This window comes from Ovis canadensis, chromosome 9 (assembly GCF_042477335.2).
Source record: "Ovis canadensis isolate MfBH-ARS-UI-01 breed Bighorn chromosome 9, ARS-UI_OviCan_v2, whole genome shotgun sequence".
In the NCBI taxonomy this organism is placed as follows: Eukaryota; Metazoa; Chordata; class Mammalia; order Artiodactyla; family Bovidae; genus Ovis; species Ovis canadensis.
In genome coordinates this window covers 81,281,620-81,300,662 of record NC_091253.1, presented here as the reverse complement: position 1 = coordinate 81,300,662, position 19,043 = coordinate 81,281,620, and the positions used below count along the sequence as shown (strand labels likewise).

The 19,043-nt window shown below is 37.8% G+C and overlaps 1 protein-coding gene across 3 annotated transcripts in view; it reads left to right on the top strand.

Annotated features, from left to right (window-relative positions):
- Positions 1-19,043, top strand: part of OXR1 (oxidation resistance 1) — a 517,492-nt gene that overhangs the window by 77,890 nt on the left and 420,559 nt on the right. For all 3 annotated transcript variants that reach the window (XM_069600384.1, XM_069600382.1, XM_069600385.1), the window contains one exon: positions 17,551-17,724. In XM_069600384.1, the coding sequence (XP_069456485.1) occupies positions 17,702-17,724 (23 nt within the window). In that variant the 5' untranslated portion in view covers positions 17,551-17,701. The remainder of the gene's footprint in view (positions 1-17,550; positions 17,725-19,043) is intronic.

Sequence of the window (19,043 nt, the reverse complement as noted above, 5' to 3'; positions counted from 1 at the left end):
TGAGACGAGTAAATTTTTATTTAATAAATTAAGAGTTGATGAAGAAATTGTTCAGTAAGTGCTGCTGTGAAAAAAGAAAATTTGGATGATAAGCTAAGAAATTACTTTTTTTTCCATCTCAGCATGAATATCTGAGCTATTTTTCCATCCCTAATTCACTTTGCTGGTGGTGACACCATCCCTCTGCCAATGACTGTGTATTTCATTGAAACTTCAGTGATACTCTGACATGTTTTAGAAACTCTCTTTTTAGCGCCCAAAGGGGGAAGTTACTCAATTTTCGGTTTTAATTAAGCATGTCTGTCTCTGCAAAACGAAAGTCAAAGACTAGCAGAGAAAAGTCAGTTCTCTAGGCTCACCAGAAGGACTTGTTTGAAGAGCTGAACTGACTTTTGATGCTGTTGGGTATTTTCAGATCATGTCCAAAAGAATAAAACGTGTCTTAGTAAAGAATGACACGCACATATTTTGCTCATACTGTAATTTATATCTAATAAAAATGCCTCACTGTAAGATGCTATATTCCTTATGAAATAGATATTTCCATGAAGGGGTTAACTATTTACTTATCAACAGAGAAGCTCTTAACATTTAAGAATTCATCTCTTAGAAGTAGGCCATTTTTCCTTATATTTATTGAGTCTCTGATATGCAGATGACTTCACTGTTAAACAAAAGGAAAAACGGAAGAAATATTAGAAAAAAATCAATTATTTACATAACCATAATAATAAAGCAATTCAACTAAAATCAATTTAGCAGATATTTATTGAATGTTCCTACTAGATAATAAACCATACTAAGTAGTATGGGAATGAAGAAAAAAAATAAGATGTAATTATTTCACTTAAGGAACTTTGTTGTTGTTCAGTTACTACATCTTAGCTGACTCTTTTGCAACCTTGTGGACTGTAGCCTGTCAGCCTCCTCTATCCATGGGATTTCCAGAGAAGAATACTGGAGTGGGTTGCCCTTTCCTTCTCCAGGGGATCTTCCCTACCCAGGGATCAAACCCACGTCTTCTGAATTGCAGGTAGATTCTTTACCACTGAGCCACTGGGGAAAACTCTTAAGGAAATACTAGAACTCAGATAAGTGAATAACTGTTGAATTTATCTGCTTTGTTAGTTTTTAAAAAATATCTATAAATAATTATATTTTAAAGAAATATTACTATATCTACACTCTGATTGTCTGTCCATCTGTTAAAACACAAGATGCTCCTCACACTCATGGCTTGAATCTTCAGTCCATGTTTTTTTTTTTTTTAACTATTTCTTAGATAAAGAATATTATATTATTAAAACACAATGCTCACCTTTAACAGACAAATAGTGAAACATGAAAAATATTGCAATAGAAATATGTATATCATGAGAAGGGTATAAATATGAAAGGGACATCATTCTACTAAGTTTTAAATAACAAGGGGCATTGATACTTGAGCTGTACTTTTCAGGACAAAGAGATCTTCAGGACCAGGAAGGGAGAGATATTCCCAAGTAGGAACATAATGACCAATCTGTTCTGAAACATACAGTCATGAACATATTCAGTTTATTGAGGAGATAACCAAGCACCGTGTTGTCAGTCCTTAGGGGGCCTGTAGGGTGGGGGTAGCTTGAGATGAGGATCAACAAGGTAACCTGAGCTGAACCATGAAGAGCCTGGAAGCCATGCTTGGCAAGTCTTCAGGGGAAAATCAACATCTATATTACATTCCTAAACTGTAATGTGTTCACAGGCTGGTTTTCCCCACTTCTCCCAAGTTAATCCTGAATACTAAAGTGCTTATGTTCTGAGACTACAGGAATATTTATTAAGTGTGCCGAAGATATTTTTTCACTTGAAAGATTTATTTAGAAAAAATTCTTTCTGTTCTTAAATAAACTGTATTTTGTCAATCTTTTCTACTGGGCAATCCACATGAGATTGAACCTTTTGGGACTCATCAAAAAATATTGTAAATTTGAAGAACCTTAGGCAGTTCAGATGTATCATACATTTTAAAAGGCTTATATAGTTAGTGCTACCCTTGGGTACAATAAGGTACATCTGAAAAATTTGAGTTTTGAACTGAGATTTCAATTTAATATTTTTGACTACTTACAATGTACATAGTGCTGTGTGAGGCCTGCAGCAGGGGGTGAAAACAAATTCACTAAATGGTGGTAATCCAACTGAGTGAGGACAGACCAGAAAATAGGGCCAGACAATATGGAAGAAGACCCCAAGTGTAGTATTTAGGTGGTGGGATTTATTTGAGGTTTTCTAAATAAGGAATTTATGTATATATGTGCTTTGCCTTAGTAAAATTAATTTCTAATATGGATTGAGGATCAGAGACAAGTTCAAAGCCAATGGAGCCATTTCTAGATAGTGATTTGAAAACCGTACCAGAGAAGAATAGCACTCAAGGGATAGGCTTCAGGTATTTTCCAGACAATGATATATTCCTTATCAAACACTAAACTGCCAAAGAACCTTTTAAAAAATCTATTTTTCAATTAGAATGCTGGTGGTCCATCTTAAGGTTTTAAAGTATTCTTTATCTATGTATATGTTTTCAGTTAGTTAAAATTATCTGAAAAAAGATAATTAAGACAAAGCATAATAGGAGCTTGAATTGGGTGGTGGTTCAGTTCAGTTCAGTTCAGTCGCTCAGTTCAGTCATGTCCGACTCTTTGTGACCCCATGAATTGCAGCACGCCAGGCCTTCCTGTCCATCACCAACTCCCGAAGTTCACCCAAACTCACGTCCATCGAGTCGGTGATGCCATCTAGCCATCTCATCCTCTCTCGTCCCCTTCTCCTGCTCCCAACCCCTCCCAGCATCAGGGTCTTTTCTAATGAGTCAAGTCTTGGCATGAGGTGGCCACAGTATTGGAGTTTCAGCCTCAGCATCAGTCCTGGTAGTAGGTATAAAAAGTAAACAGTGACTTGATATATTATTAAGTGGTAAAATAACAGCAAGAAACAAGGTTTGTCAACTGTTTAATAAATAACTAGAAATAATGATTCTGGAAGTCAGAAAAAAAAATCAGATCCATAGATAGAATTTTGTGAATCATGTACTGGGAAAATCACATTAGATAAAACTTTGAAGAATTTGAACATAAAGGAAATGGAGGAATGATGATAGAATAGTGAAGGACAGAGAGGGTTAGGAGAGCCTGGATGTTTCAGCATCCTAGAAGTCAAAGAAGGAGAGTTCAGGACAAGTGAACAATGAGAATGGCATCTGACAGAAGACTACTGGAATCGGTTGACTGGTGATGAGATTATTGGAGTAGAAAGTAGAAAGCAGAGGTGGGTGATGAAAAAGGGAAGGCAGTCGCTGCAGGTAATATTTCATGGCGATTGTTAGTAAAGGTAGGAAGTAAGAGAAAGGAATAGTTTAAAGTCTTAGGAAAGATTGTGCAGAATCAGGGACATGGAGAAGAACTAGGAAGAGATGGAGTTGGAAGATGTAGGCAGCAGAGACGCTTATGACTATATTATGGTTTCAAAGAAAATGAGATCAAAGCGCAAAAACACAGGTGTAAAATGTATCATTGTAGTTCATATAAGAATAAAATGAATTTTCCTCAGAAAGTCCTAATAATATCTGGAATGGTCAATTATTCTGAAGAAAATAATCTCAAACTCTTTTAAGGTGATCTTTGTTTAGTGTGTTAATTTATTTAAAAATTACTTTAAGGCCCATAACCTTTTATTTCTCTTATGATAAGTACTTCCTATAATGTGAACATAAGGGATATTTTGGAAGTGGGTACTTAGGATAATCATAAATAGAGCCAAGTCTCATGTGATGAATGCTTTTAGACCAATTACTGACATGCTCAATTGAATACTAATATCTCCCATGAAATGGCTTTAATACAAGTTAAATGACAGCTGCAATGCAGTGAAAGGACACATAAGGCTTTGCATTAGCTTGTCTCCAAGGTTACCGTCTGTGCCGTTATTAAGTTGTAATGTGTGGGATTTCCCAACCGTCTGCATTTGGGGGGCCAAGTATCAATTGGGTATAAAAACAACTTGGAAGGTAATTGTGCGATTTGGTCTATAGCCATGCTGACCTTAATCACAGAATTGTTCTAGAGAGAGACATCTGTCTCCTGTTAGGGATTGTGTGTGATGATTCCAGAAGTAGATAAAGTATTAGCACTTTATAAATGAGTTTGACCTCATTTTGCATATCCAAACAGAAAGATCTTAGGTAACTTAGTTTCCTTCTAAGCCATGGTTTGGATAAAATTGAGGAGCAAAAGAGACTTGAAAAATGAAATGATTTCCCCTCAATGTTTGCATAATTATTATTCTCTGATGTATACAAGTTTCAAAGAAACATAAAAAATCAGTTTAAAAACTGATTACATTTTAGAAGTCTGGAACCTGTAAATAAAACTCAAAAAAAATGATATTTTTATCATTTAAAAGGGAAAGAGTCACTGCTTTAGTTCAGCATTCTGTAGAATTTTACATTTCTTTATTTTGGACATTTATTTCTTTATTTTTTAACATACATTTATTATGTTTCTTCTCCATCTCCGGCACTGTGATAGGCTTTAGGTTTACTAGGTTGTGTTGAGACTTGGTGTTTGTTCTCAAGGAACTTACAATCTAGAGGGAAATATAGACCTATGTAAAGGAAGTATGCAGGTCAGGAAGCAAGTTAGAACTGGACATGGAACAACAGACTGCTTTCAAATAGGAAAAGGAGTATGTCAAGGCTGTATATTGTCACCCTGCTTATTTAATTTATATGTAGAGTACATCATGAGAAACGCTGGGCTGGAAGAAGCACAAGCTGGAATCAAGATTGCCGGGAGAAATATCAATAATCTCAGATATGCAGATGACACCACTCTTATGGCAGAAAGTGAAGAGGAACTAAAAAGCCTCTTGATGAAAGTAAAGGAGGAGAGTGAAAAAGCTGGCTTAAAGCTCAACATTCAGAAAATGAAGATCATGGCATCCGATCCCATCACTTCATGGGAAATAGGTAGGGAAACAGTGGAAACAGTGTCAGACTTTATTTTTTTGGGCTCCAATATCACTGCAGATGGTGACCACAGCCATGAAATTAAAAGATGCTTACCCCTTGGAAGAAAAGTTATGACCAACCTAGATAGTATATTCAAAAGCAGAGACATTACTTTGCCGACTAAGGTCCATCTAGTCAAGACTATGGTTTTTCCAGTGGTCATGTATGGATGTGAGAGTTGGACTGTGAAGAAGGCTGAGTGCCGAAGAATTGATGCTTTTGAACTGTGTTGTTGGAGAAGACTCTTGAGAGTCCCTTGGACTTCAAGGAGATCCAACCAGTCCATTCTGAAGGAGATCAACCCTGGGTGTTCTTTGGAAGGAATGATGCTAAAGCTGAAACTCCAATACTTTGGCCACCTCATGCAAAAAGTTGACTCATTGGAAAAGACTCTGATGCTGGGAGGGATTGGGGGCAGGAGGAGAAGGGGACGACAGAGGATGAGATGGCTGGGTGACATCACGGACTCTATGGGCTTGAGTCTGAGTGAACTCCGGGAGTTGGTGATGGGTGGGGCGGCCTGGTGTGCTGCAATTCATGGGGTCACAAAGAGTCGGACACGACTGAGCGACTGAACTGAACTGAAAGGAGGTAAACTGTTGTTTCCAAAAGTTATTGTAGCTTAAGAACACAGTCTTATGAGGGAGCTGCACCTGAGGGTTAGGAAAATTTGGAAGAAACACTATCTATGTTAATCAGATCAGTTCAAGTCTTATAAACTGTACCAAGGACTTTGGGCTTTACTGTGAGGGCAAAGTAGAGTAACTGAAAGGTACTGGGGCAGACATCTGTTAATCATCAGTGTCTCCTTACTGTTATCATTATTATCGTCATCATCATTTCCATTGTCATGTTTTTAAACTCTTACTATGTGCCAGTCAATATTAAGTCCTTTTATGCATTATTTTTTTCCCCCGTAGGAAAAAAATTGTTTTGTACATGGGAAGAAACAATATAAATTCAAGAGTTACATATAAGCGTTAGCTCTATCACTCTTCTCTTTAAAAAGTTTATACGAATATCCAGTCAACACCAACAGGGTTATCTCCCTTGAAATGTTATCTATACGGATTTCCAAGTAGACCACAGGGCTGTATACTGTCTTAGAATGTCCTCAGAAGGCTCTGTCATTGATCAGGTAACAGAGTGAAAACCCCAGAGTCCTTTCTTTCAAATGGAAGAGGGAGAGACAGGGATAGAAGAAACTATTCAAACTTCGTCTTCTTTCCTTGTGGCTTGTGGTCTCCTCCTCCTCCTCTGCCTCCTTGGAAGCCTCCTCGCCCTCCAAAGCCTCCCCAGCCTCTGCCACCAAAGCCACCTCGAGGCGGCTTTATGCATTATTATTTTAATTCTCACCATTATCTTTTGCTAAGAGGACAATTAACACTCCTATTTTAAAAATAAAGAAACAGGCAGAGTGGACTTGTTCCAAAGATCTCAAAAGTAGAATCAACCAGGCTTAGGGATTAATTGGGTGTGTAAAACAGTAGTACGTCTGATTTGAACAATGTATACACTTCAAGAAGTGTATCTATAAAACCTACCACATTTGTTGGTACTCTCAGAAGCAGTAAAGTCAGAAAGATTAAGCTTATACTCTGCCTGTAGGAGGGCAAATTGGTGTAGCTTCTATGAAAGGCAATTTGCCTATATCTTTCAAAGTAAAAATATGCATAGATTTGACCCAGAAACCTTACTTCCAAACCTTACTAGCCACAAACATAACATCTGCATTGTAATCTACATCTATAGATACATAGGTATATACTGCAGAGTTTGTAATTGCAGAATATCAGATGTAAACTGAATCTCCTTCACTATGAGACAGGCTAATAGAGTAAACCCATTCAGTGAAATGCTTTATAATCCTTAAAGACAATGAGTCATCTCTGTATGTGAATTGATAAGGAAATGCTATGCTATGCTAAAGTCACTTCAGTTGTGTCCGACTCTGTGCAACCCCATAGATGGCAGCCCACCAGGCTCCCCCGTCCCTGGGATTCTCCAGGCAAGAACACTGGAGTGGGTTGCCATTTCCTTCTCCAGTGCATGAGAGTGAAAAGTGATAGTGAAGTCGCTCAGTCGTGTCCGACTGTTCGCGACCCCATGGACTGCAGCCTACCAGGCTCTTCCGTCCATGGGATTTTCCAGGCAAAAGTACTGGAGTGGGGTGCCATTGCCTACTCCGGATAAGGAAATACATGTGTGAAAAACCAAGGTGCAAAAAAGTATGTACATATAATTATGTACATATGTGAAAAAGCAAGGTACAGGAAAAAAGTTTCATATAGGGTACTTGTATATAGTAGATAGGGAGAGAGAGAGAGTTTGGTATAGATAGAAATCCATAGAATATCCTTTTAAGGGTAAAGATTGACTTATAGTCTCCTGAAGTCTTGGAGGTCCTAAAATTTTAATAATACAAGTATGAGAATAAAAAAAAAGAAGTTAATATTTGAACCATTATTTTTCACTTGTTCAAATCATATTGCTGCCAAGATACTACATTTTTTTCATTAGTTTGTTAACATCTGGAGAATATGTGATACTTTTGGACATAAAAGACAATTCCTGACCTTTGCAAACTTATAGTTTATTTAGGCAAATAAAAATAATATGTACATGAAAAGGTTATGTATACCTTTTAATGCTCATTGTATTTTGATTGCTAATTAGAAGTAGATGAATTCAGAAAGAGGGGAGATCAGAGATACCCGAAACTATAAGACAGGAGTTCATGGCATCTGAACTTTGTATTGATCCTTGAAGAATTTGGATACATTGCAGTTAGAGGGGGAAGAAAATGTCAGGCCATGGAGAAGAATCAGAACTTTGTAGTATAGTCAGGGCTCTGGAATGAGAATTGTAAGGAAACAAGATCAACCAGAGTAGGGAATCTATCTAGGTTTGAATATCAGTATTAGTTTGTAGGGGCACCAGAAAGCAAGAAAAGGCCTTTGATTTGATGTAATAATTTAAAAATGGGCTTCCCTTGTAGCTCAGTCAGTAAACAATCTGCCTGCAGTGCAGGAGACCTGGGTTTGATCCTTGGGTTGACAAGATCCCCTGGAGAAGGAAATGGCAACCCAATCCAGTATCCTTGCCTGGAAAATCTCATGGACAGAGGAGCCTGGAGGGCTGCAGTTCATGGGGTCGCAAAGAGTCAGGCACAACTGAGTGACTAATACTTACTTAATAATAAAAAAGAAGCCCCTCTGTAAAACTCAAAATATTCGAATATCTTCTTGACAATTTGCTAAGATTTGTTTTGAATCTTTGGCATAAAAATGATCTTTCCATACTTAATGCCTTTTATTCTTCTCTTTATGCCTATGATTTCTTAAAATGATTTTAGTGGAGTTAGAATATATGTGTACCTCATCACCTGTACGTCATTTAAACAAAATCCAATGGTCTCACCCGGTTTGAAATTATCCTCTAATGTTTAGTATCACTCAGTAGGGTTTGTGGTCAAAAACCCTTAATCATCTACCTTTCCTATTCCAAGTATTTTTATATGTTTATTATCTTAAGTATAGTGTATGTAAAAACATACTTTTATTGTATGGTAGGTTCCTTAAGCCGATATTCATGGAATTTTAACACCTCAAAGATACAAAAGCATCTGTTTATGTATGCACTAGGTTGTGAAAATACTTCTTTTGTTTAAGTCAGATCACTTTACAGAAATTCTTTTATGCTTATAACTAAATGGCAAAATAGTTTCAACTAAATGAGGATATGAAAATACCATATTCCTTTCAGCTGGATTTTGAAGTCTGGAATGTTCAGTTCAGTTCAGTTCAGTTGCTCGGTCATGTCCGACTCTTGGCAACCCCATGAACTGCAGCACATACCTCCCTGTGCATCATCAATTCCTGGAGTTCACCTAAACCCAGGTCCATTGAGTTGGTGATGCCATCCAACGATCTCATTCTCTGTCGTCCACTTCTCCTCCTGCCTTCAGTCTTTTCAAATGAGTCAGCTCTTCGCATCAGGTGGCCAAAGTATTGGAGTTTCAGCTTCAACATCAGTCCTTCCAGTGAACACCCAGGACTGATCTCCTATAGGAAGGACTGGTTGGATCTCCTTGCAGTCCAAGGGACTCTCAAGAGTCTTCTCCAACACCACAGTTCAAAAGCATCAATTTTTCAGCACTCAGCTTTCTTTATAGTCCAACTCTCACATCCACTCATGACTACTGGAAAAACCTTAGCTTTGACTAGATGGACCTTTGTTGACAAAGTAATGTCTCTGCTTTTTAACATCCTGTCTAGGTTGGTCATAACTTTTCTTCCAAGGAGTAAGCACCTTTTAATTTCATGGCTGCAGTCACCATCTGCAGTGATTTTGGAGCCCAGAAAAATAAAGTCAGCTACTGTTGCCACTGTTTCTCTATCTAAGTGTTGGAACCATATGCCATGATCTTTGTTTTCTGAATGTTGAGTTTAAAGCCAACTTTTTCACCCTCCTCTTTCACTTTCATCAGGAGGCTCTTTAGTTCTTCTTTGCTTTCTACCATTAGTGTGGTGTCATCTGCACATCTGAGGTTATTGATATTTCTCCTGGCAATCTTGATTCCAGCTTGTGCTTCCTCCAGCCCAGCATTTCTCATGATGTACTCTGCATAAAAGTTAAATAAGCAGGGTGACAATATACAGCCTTGACTTACTCCTTTTCCTATTTGGAACCAGTCTGTTGTTCCATGTCCAGTTCTAACTGTTGCTTCCTGACTTGCATACAGGTTTCTCAAGACGCAGGTCAGGTGTTCTGTTATTCCTATCTCTTGAAGAATTTTCCACAGTTTATTGTGATCCACACATTCAAAGGCTTTGGCATAGTCAATAAAGCAGAAATAGATGTTTTTCTGGAACTCTCTTGCTTTTTCCATGATCCAGAGGATGTTGGCAATTTGATCTCTGGTTCCTCTGCCTTTTCTAAAATGAGCTTGAACATCTGGAAGTTAACAGTTCACGTATTGCTGAAGCCTGGCTTGGAGAATTTTGAGAATTATTTTACTAGCGTATGCTGCTGCTGCTAAGTCGCTTCATTCGTGTCTGACTCTGTGCAACCCCATAGACAGCAGCCCACCAGGCTCCCCTGTCCCTGGGATTCTCCAGGCAAGAACACTGGAGTGGGTTGCCATTTCTTTCTCCAATGCATGAAAGTGAAAAGTGAAAGTGAAGTCTCTCAGTTGGGTCCGACTCTTAGCGACCTCATGGACTGCAGCCTACCAGGCCTCTCCGTCCATGGGATTTTCCAGGCAAGAGTGCCAGAGTGGATTGCCATGCCTTCTCCAACTAGCGTGTGAGATGAGTGCAATTGTGCGGTAGTTTGAGCATTCTTTGGCATTGCCTAGAATGTTACTCGTGAATAAAACTATTAAAATAATTATTTTGGTAAAGTATAATCCCAATAATCCACTGTTTTTTTTACAGGTGTTATTCACATTTTTATTGACTGTGCCAAGTGAGGGGTCTATTATTAAATTCACATACCATTTTCCTTAACATTGTGCTAAAAGTTTAACCTAAAGAGAACAATTGTGCCTGTACTTATAAGTCCTGGCTTGGCATTCAGGGAAAGTCAAATTACTCCATGTATTTTGAAACATTTATATAACCATGAAGATATATTCTCTTTTCCTTGTGACAAAGGGGCAGAATGTGGCTCTTAGTAATGCTAGAATTTTGGCCAAAAGCTATAAATTCATACTTCAGTGTGGAGACTGATATTGGGATTAGTATAAAGATTGTGAATCATCACAGTAAATGGAAAATTTAAACTTGCCTAAAGATCATAAAGAAATTTTTTTCTGAAAAGGTTGTATTGATAAACAATGAATCATTTAAATGTCATTTAAAAGAATAACAAGCCCACTCTCAAGACCTCTGAAAAACTCTGCTTCATAGAAATGTAAACATAAAGGGCTTTTCGTGCGTGGGTTTTTCAACTCAGTAAATTTTATTGAGTGCCTCAAGGTGTATGTCCTTGAAGAAATAAGTCATTTAGTTATAAGATGCAAATAAAAATGAAAGATGACATAAATACCAAAACTAATATCACAGTAATTATGAATGCATACTAAGTCATTTCAGTCATATCCAACTCTTTGCGACTCTATGGACTGTAGCCCTCCAGACTCCTCTGTCCATAGGATTCTCCAGGCAAGAATGCTGGAGTGGGTAGCAATTCCCCTCTCTAGGGGATCTTCCTGATCCAGGGATCGAACCTGGGCCTCCTGCTTTGCAGGCAGATTCTTTTCCACTATCACCACCTGGGAAGCCTCAATTATCAATGATCACTGTGACTTTTTTGTTCAAATATTTTATTTGTATGCAGTCTACATTAAAATGGAATTCTCTAGTGTTTTTTTTTTTTTACAAATCCACATTTAATATAAACTTAAACTTAATATAAACTTATTGAAACCCAAGTTATTAGTGCTTGCAAGTAAAGTAGATTAAGAAAAGAATGCAGTTTTTAACAATATTGCCAGCACCTTAGGAAATTTTTCTGAACTCTAAGGACTAAAAACAAGACTCTCTCAAAGAAAAATTGAACCAGAGTTCAACTGGCAAGAATGACTTAAATCAAGACTGTTTCAATAGAGGAGGGGCTTCCCTGGTAGCTTGAGGGTAAAACGTCTGCCTGCAATGCAGGAGACCCAGGTTCGATCCTTGGGTCAGGAAGATCCCCTGGAGAAGGAAATGGCAACCCATTCCCGTATTCTTGCCTGGAGAATCCCATGGATGGAAGAGCCTCATAGGCTACAGTCCACGGGGTCACAAAGAGTCGGACATGACTGAGCGACTTCACTTTCCTTCTTGCGTTCTTTAAGTAGAGGAGAGAGATGGAGCTCACCTCTGCTGAAACAAAAGGCAGGAAGGTTTTTATGTGCTGTGGGCAAGCTAGTAGAAAAGTAGTGGAGGTGTTGGGGAGGTAGGCCATTGTGATCAGGCATCTTTGTTGATTGGTGTTTATGGAAGTTAGACTTCTGTCCTCCCACTGAGAATGGGGAGTGGAGCAATATCTCCTTTTAGAGTTACATTTCAAAGGGTTGGTTCTTAGGTACTTAAGAAGGGCCTTCCTTGGTTGTAAAACTGGCCAGAAACTGGAAGAAGATTTACATTTCAAAGAGGCAGAGAATGAATTTACATTGGTAGTTTTTCTAAGAAAGGGGAGGTCAGGGACCTACAGTCAAAAAGAAGCATGTCTAAGGTTTAGTCAAGCTGAAGGCTGTAGTGGTTGACTCTTCACTTAGGTTAAGTTGGATCACACACACTGATATTTGATCTACAAAAGGAACAGTTTTGTTTGACTTGATCTAAGATACTGGATCTAATTTCTTTACATGTTATTTCTTCATTTGGTAGAAGCAAACAACTCTGGAACTGTGGTCTTTTCTCACTCTAAAACAGACTTAAGAATGGTTTTATATGTATTTACATAACTATAGTATGTGTATGTGTGTGTGTATCAAGATAGGTTAAAAATTAAAGTTGGCAAAAATGGAAAAATGGATTGGTGTAAAAAAAGCAGACCTCAAGGCCCAAGGTCTTATATAGTTCTTAAAGACATGTCATAAATTTGCTTCAGAGCTTCCCATAAGTTAAAGCAAGGAAATAAGCATAAGTTGCAATAATTCCATGTGTTGTTGAATTGTTGATTTTGTTCAGTCATTAAGTCACGTCCAACTCTTTGAGATCCCATGAACCATACCATGCTAGGCTTCTCTGTCTTCCACTGTCTCCCAGAGTTTGCTCAAATTCAGATCCATTGCCTTGGTGATGCTATCTAACCATCTCATCCTCTGCCGTTCCATTCTCCTTTTGCTTTCAACCTTTCCCAGCATCAGGGTCTTTTCCAATGAGTCAGCTCTCTGCATCAGGTAGCCAAAATATTAGAACATCAGTTCTTCCAATAAATATTCAGGGTTGATTTCCTTTAGGATTCACTGGTTTAATTTCCTTGCAGTCCAGAGGACTCTCATGAGTCTTCTCCAGCACTACAGTTTGAAAGCATCAATTCTATGGCACTCAGCTTTCTTTCTGGTCTAACTCTCACATCCATACGTGACTACGGAAAAAAAGCATGGTGATTTAGTCCCTAAGTTGTGTCTGGCTCTTGTGATCCCATGAACTCTAGCCTGCCAGGTTCCTCTGTCCATGGGATTCTCTAGGCAAGAATACTGGAGTGGGTTGCCATTTCCTTCTCCAGGGGGTCTTCCTGACCCAGGCATTGAACCCAGGTCTCCAGCATTGCAAGCAGATAATTTAACAACTGAGCTGTGAGGGAAGCCAGGAAAAAAAAATAGCTTTGACTATACAGACTTTTATGGGCAAAGTGATGTCTCTGTTTTTTAATATGCTATCTAGGTTTTTCATAGCTTTCCTTCCAAGAAGCAAGTGTCTTTTAGTTGCCTGCAGTCACCGTCTGCAGTGATTTTAGAGACCAAGAAAATAAAATCTGTCACTGCTTCCACTTTTTCCCCGTCTGTTTGCCATGATGGGATTGCATGCCATGATCTTAACTTTTTGAATGTTGAGTTTTAAGCCAGCTTTTTCATTGTCCTTTTCACCCTCCTAAGAGGGTATTTAATTTTGCTTCAATTTCTGTGATTAGTGTTATCATCTGCATATCTGAGATTGTTGATATTTTCCCCTACAATCTTAATTCCACCTTGTGATTCATCCAGCCTGGCATTTCGCATGATGTACTCTGCAAATAAGTTAAGTGAGCAGGGTAACAATATACAGCCTTGACGTACTCCTTTCCTGATTTGGAACCAGTCTATTGTTCCATGTCTGGTTCCTGTTGCTTCTTGACTTGTATATAGATTTCTCAGGAGACAGGTAAAGTAGTCTGATACTCTCATCTCTTGAAGAATTTTTCACAGTTTGTTTTGATCCACACAGAGATTTAGCATAGTCAGTGAAGCAGAAGTAGATGTTTTTCTAGAACTCTCTGGCTTTTTCTATGATCCAAAGGATATTGGCAATTTGATCTCCAGTTCCTCTGCCTCTTTGAAACCCACCTTGTACATCTGGGAGTTCTTGATTCAGGTACTGCTACAGCCTATCTTGAAGGATCTTGAGCATCATTTTACTAGCATGTGAAACAAGAGCAATCGTACAGTAGTTTGAACATTCTTTGGCATTTCCCTTCTTTGGGATTGGAATGACAACTAACTTTGCCAATCCTGTGGCCACTGAGTTTTCCAAGTTTTCTGACATTTTTAGTGCAGCACTTTGGCAGCATTATCCTTTGGGATTTGAAATAGCTCAGCTGGAATTCTATCACCTCTGCTAGCTTTGTTTGTAGTGATGCTTCCTAAGGCCCACTTCACTTCACACTACAGAATATCTGGTTCTAGGTGAGTGACCTTGCTATCGTGGTCATCTGGGTCATTAAGACCTTCTTGTATAGTTCCAATGTGTATTCTTGTCACTTCTTCTTTAATCTCTTTTGCTTCTGTTAGATCCTTACTATTTCTGTCCTTTATCTTGCCCATCCTTGCATAAAATGTTCCCTTTTTATCTCCAAGTTTCTTGAAGAGATTTCTAATCTTAACCATTCTCTTGGTTTCCTCTATTTCTCTGCATTATTGAATAGAGATCAAGCAAACCATATTGACAGAAACCAGAAATTTAGAACAGTAGTTTTCCTGGTGTTGAGACCTGACACATTTTTCCACTGAATGCTTACAAGGGCAGTATTTTTGTGCTGACTAATATTTCACTGAAGCTAATAGCTGATTTCACAGGCCTAATTTTTGCTTGTTTACTCATTATTTTCTTTAATGATGTCCCTCCATGCAAACTCTTGGCAAAACCTCAAAGTATAATTCAGTAAGCATAATTTAGTTATGTATTAAAATAATAACTCCAGATATATTACATTTCTCTAAAGATAGAATTAAGAATTGCTAGAAGGATGAATTGTGTCAAACAGTATTACATGCATTTTCGGGGGAGAGGAGAGGGGCAATAACCTAATTCTTCATAAGACTCAGTGAGTATAAATTATAAGCGTTTTCAGTTGCCAGTTTGAGAAGGAGAATGTCAAGTTCTTATATCCTTAGTAAACATAGTTCAGTTCAGTTCAGTCCAGTCACTCAGTCGTATCCGACTTTTTGCGACCCATATAAGCCCCCATATATTTTAACAATTAACCATGGGCAGGATGTACTTGAAAGCTTCTTGGCATGCAAGATGATTTAGGATATAGACTTTCTAGCTGCTTACTCCACTGGCAGTCAAAATCTCTTACAATTAGAATGTTAGAATTATGGTACTTTCTCTATTCCGCTATAGCTCCTTGTATGCCTTTGAACATACAGAGCAATTTTTAGAGTGTATTTTATTTTATTTTTTATATGATGGTTTCTCTGTTAGACAGTGAACTCTTTCTGAGCAAAGACTGTATTTTATTAATCTTTGTGTCCTTAGTTAAGGCTTGGTAAATAGTAGGGCACAGAAAACATTTTATTGGTTCTATGAATGATTTAAGAAAACTGAGGAAGCTTGATATTTAAAATTATATGTAAAATTACCCATGAACATAGATCATTTCCACTTCCCCTCTGTCCCATTTTTGCCACTTTGCAGTTCAGTTCAGTCTCTCAGTATTGTCCGACTCTTTGCGACCCCATGAACCTCAGCACGCCAGGCTTCCCTGTCCATCACCAGTTCCTGGAGTCCACCCAAACCCATGTCCATTGTGTTGGTGATGCCTCCAACTATCTCATCCTCCATCATCCCCTTCTCCTCCTGCCTCAATCTTTCACAGCCTCAGGGTCTTTTCAAATGAGTCAGCTCTTTGCATCACGTGGCCAAAGTATTGGAGTTTCAGCTTCAACATCAGTCCTTCCAATGAACATCCAGGACTGATCTCCTTTAGGATGGACTGGTTGGATCTCCTTACAGTCCAAGGGACTCTCAAGAGTCTTCTTTAACACCACTGTTTCAAAAGCATCAAATCTTCGGCACTCAGCTTTCTTTGTAATGCAACTCTCACATCCATACATGACCGCAGGAAAAACCATAGCCTTGACTAGACAGACCTTTGTTGGCAAAGTAATGTCTCTGCTTTTCCATATGCTGTCTAGGTTGGTCATAACTTTCCTTCCAAGGAGTAAGCATCTTTTAATTAAATATTAAATATTTTAATAAAATATTGGGGGTAAAGATCACAGAATCTCAAACATGATGGCAGACAGTGCTAATTTTCTCTCAAGGCCCACTCCCCCCACCCCACTTGCTTTTTCATAGACACCTTGATTTGTGACTAAACAGAGGATTGTCTAGAATAATGGCTGCATTTTCTAGTCTCCCTTAGACTAGGAATGGTCATGTGACTACATTCCAGCCAATGAAATGCAAGTGGAAATTTCATGTGTAAATCTTGGGATGCATCCTTCTTTCCCTCTTCCTCTTTTCTGCCAGCTGGACCCAGACACTCTCCCTAGAGTCAGCAGCCAGTTAGAGCATGATGGGGAACCATCTGTTGAGAATGGTGAAACAAAAAAGGAGCCTGTATACCTGGTGTCCATGAAGTTGGCATATCCGCCTTGGCCTTCTTAAAACTCAAGATTGGTTTCTATGAGAAAGGGATAAACTCTGTCTATTCTGTCACTTTAATTTTTTTTTTTTTTTGAAGCTTGCAATGATATTTGATGGTATTAGTATGGGACATATTTTCCTTAGATATCTTTCCAAAAATCTCTTAATAGTAGGCTAGAAGCCCCTCTTCTGTATTCCCATACACTCTGTGGAAATTTTTCTTGCCCTATTTTATTATAATTATCTTTTTTATATTAAATATTTTGATGGCAGAGACGATGTTTTATTCATGTGCCATTTGTCTTTATTCCAGAGCTCTACCTAGGATAGCCTGAACATACATAGTATATGTTCAATGAATGTTTGTTAACAGATTTATGACCTGACCTAATGAAAGAGCCTAATGTAGTACCATGAAGTTAATCGTACCCTAAGAAAATTTTGGTTCAAAATCATAGAACACTGTACAGAGTAAATGCTCCAAAAAATGTGTGGAAATGTTTGTTACCTAAAAACATGCTGGTTACCTCCCATGTGTTACTCAGTATAAATTCTTATTTGTTCAGATGTAGTAATGAATGATTTTTTATTAAAACTTTGCATATAACAACAATTTGTCCCAAGGAACGCTTTTTTCAGTATCTGCTATGAGCTAATTAATATCTTGATCTTTTTTATCACAAGTGTATAAAATTGATTTGGACCACATAATTGATTGACCCTAGTGGGAAAAAAGTTCAGTGCCTCTAAAATACAGTCTGTTCCCTCTGTATTTTTTGCTTCAGAGAATTGACAGTTTATTAATCTTTCACTCACTTTATTTTCCAGAAAAAGCATTCAGTTTATCATAAACTTGGTTTAATTTTCTTTGGTTTATGAGTGTCTTAACATTTGAACTAGGTACTAAAGATACTGTTTTCTTCCTTTTCTTTTCAGGTTTTCCCAAAGTGTGAGTAAATAAGTGGTTTGTGCGTCATTGTGGTAGCAAAGCTAAAATTCCTGACGGTCTTGTCTACTTGACCTACTCATTCCCTACTTTGAAACCAAGAGAAGACTGTGCCACAAGACTCCTCCAGAAATTGCTGCAATGTCTGTAACTAATTTACCATGGTAAGTGAATGACTTCCTAACTTTAAATTCAAATATACATATATCATGAAACAATATTTTATAAGTTCTGCAGTCAGAACTCAAAGAGGGAGAGAACTTAAAAATCTGTTTTCAAGAGATTGTTGTCCTATATTAGGGTGAAGGAAGCAACCTAGAATTAAAGGTTTGACACTTTCAGCACCAGGGGATCTGGGAACTCTGGGAAGGGTTCAAGCCTACCACTGAATTCCAATAACATCCAGTGCCGTTCTTTCTCTCACACTTAGGAGAAGAGAAGGATGGGAATAAAATAGACTTTCAATGTTCCTCTCTGCTGTCATATTCCCAGATTCAGGTCTCATAAGCTATAAGGTGGCTCTAAGGGTGGGATAGACATTTTCTCATCAATACTTTCCTGTAGGCCTTCTATTTCAATAGATCTACCCAAATTAAACTAAATAGAACTTAAAAAGAAACTTTTTAAAAAAGATTCATATCTCTAAATAGCTGACATTCAGAATAATCTTTGACTTATACTTCATTTAAAAGCTGTTTGTGGTTTTTAAAAAGCATGAAGATATTTTTCTGGCAAATAATCAACAACTTTTATGGCAATGAAGAGCAGTACTAGCATGGATGAATTTGATGGCATTTTATTAAACTTTGGATTTTTTTCTGTGGATTAAAAGCTGGATAAGTGATACTATATAAATTCACAGTATTCAGTATGTGAATGTCAGAAAAATCTGGTAATCTTTTCTGTTTCCTTAAGAGCCTATCTCATCCTTGTCTTCAGTTTGTACTGGCAACATAGATAGCCTCAGATTAAAGATGAGTTTCTGCAGTTTAACTGTGTGCATTTGTTTTAGTTAAGTAAGCAGTTTCTTTAGGCAGAGCATAGCATCATTTGTTTAGAGTTGTGTTTCTGAAGGGCTTATTTTTATGGATGCCTTAGAATATATTTTTCATCCCTACTAGGTGCTAAGTATTTCAATTAGAAAAAAATTGAAGCTGAAATATATTCTGTAAAAATAAATGAAAAAGTATTTCAGGGTTGAATTATTTCTATAAAATGTTTACTTTTATATCCTGATGAAAATAAAATTATCATTAAGATTTAAAAATTAAACAGTTTCTGGAAAGCTTGTGAACCCCTTCAAACCCCTAGGAGATATTAAGGACACATGTTTTTTAAAAGAATTATACCCCGGTGGCTTCTCGGGTGGTTCAGGGGTTAGGAATACATGTTGTAATCCAGGTGGTACCAGTTTGATCCCTGTTCTGGGAATTTCCCATATGCTGTGAAGCATCCCTTAAGCCGTGTGCCACAATCACTGATC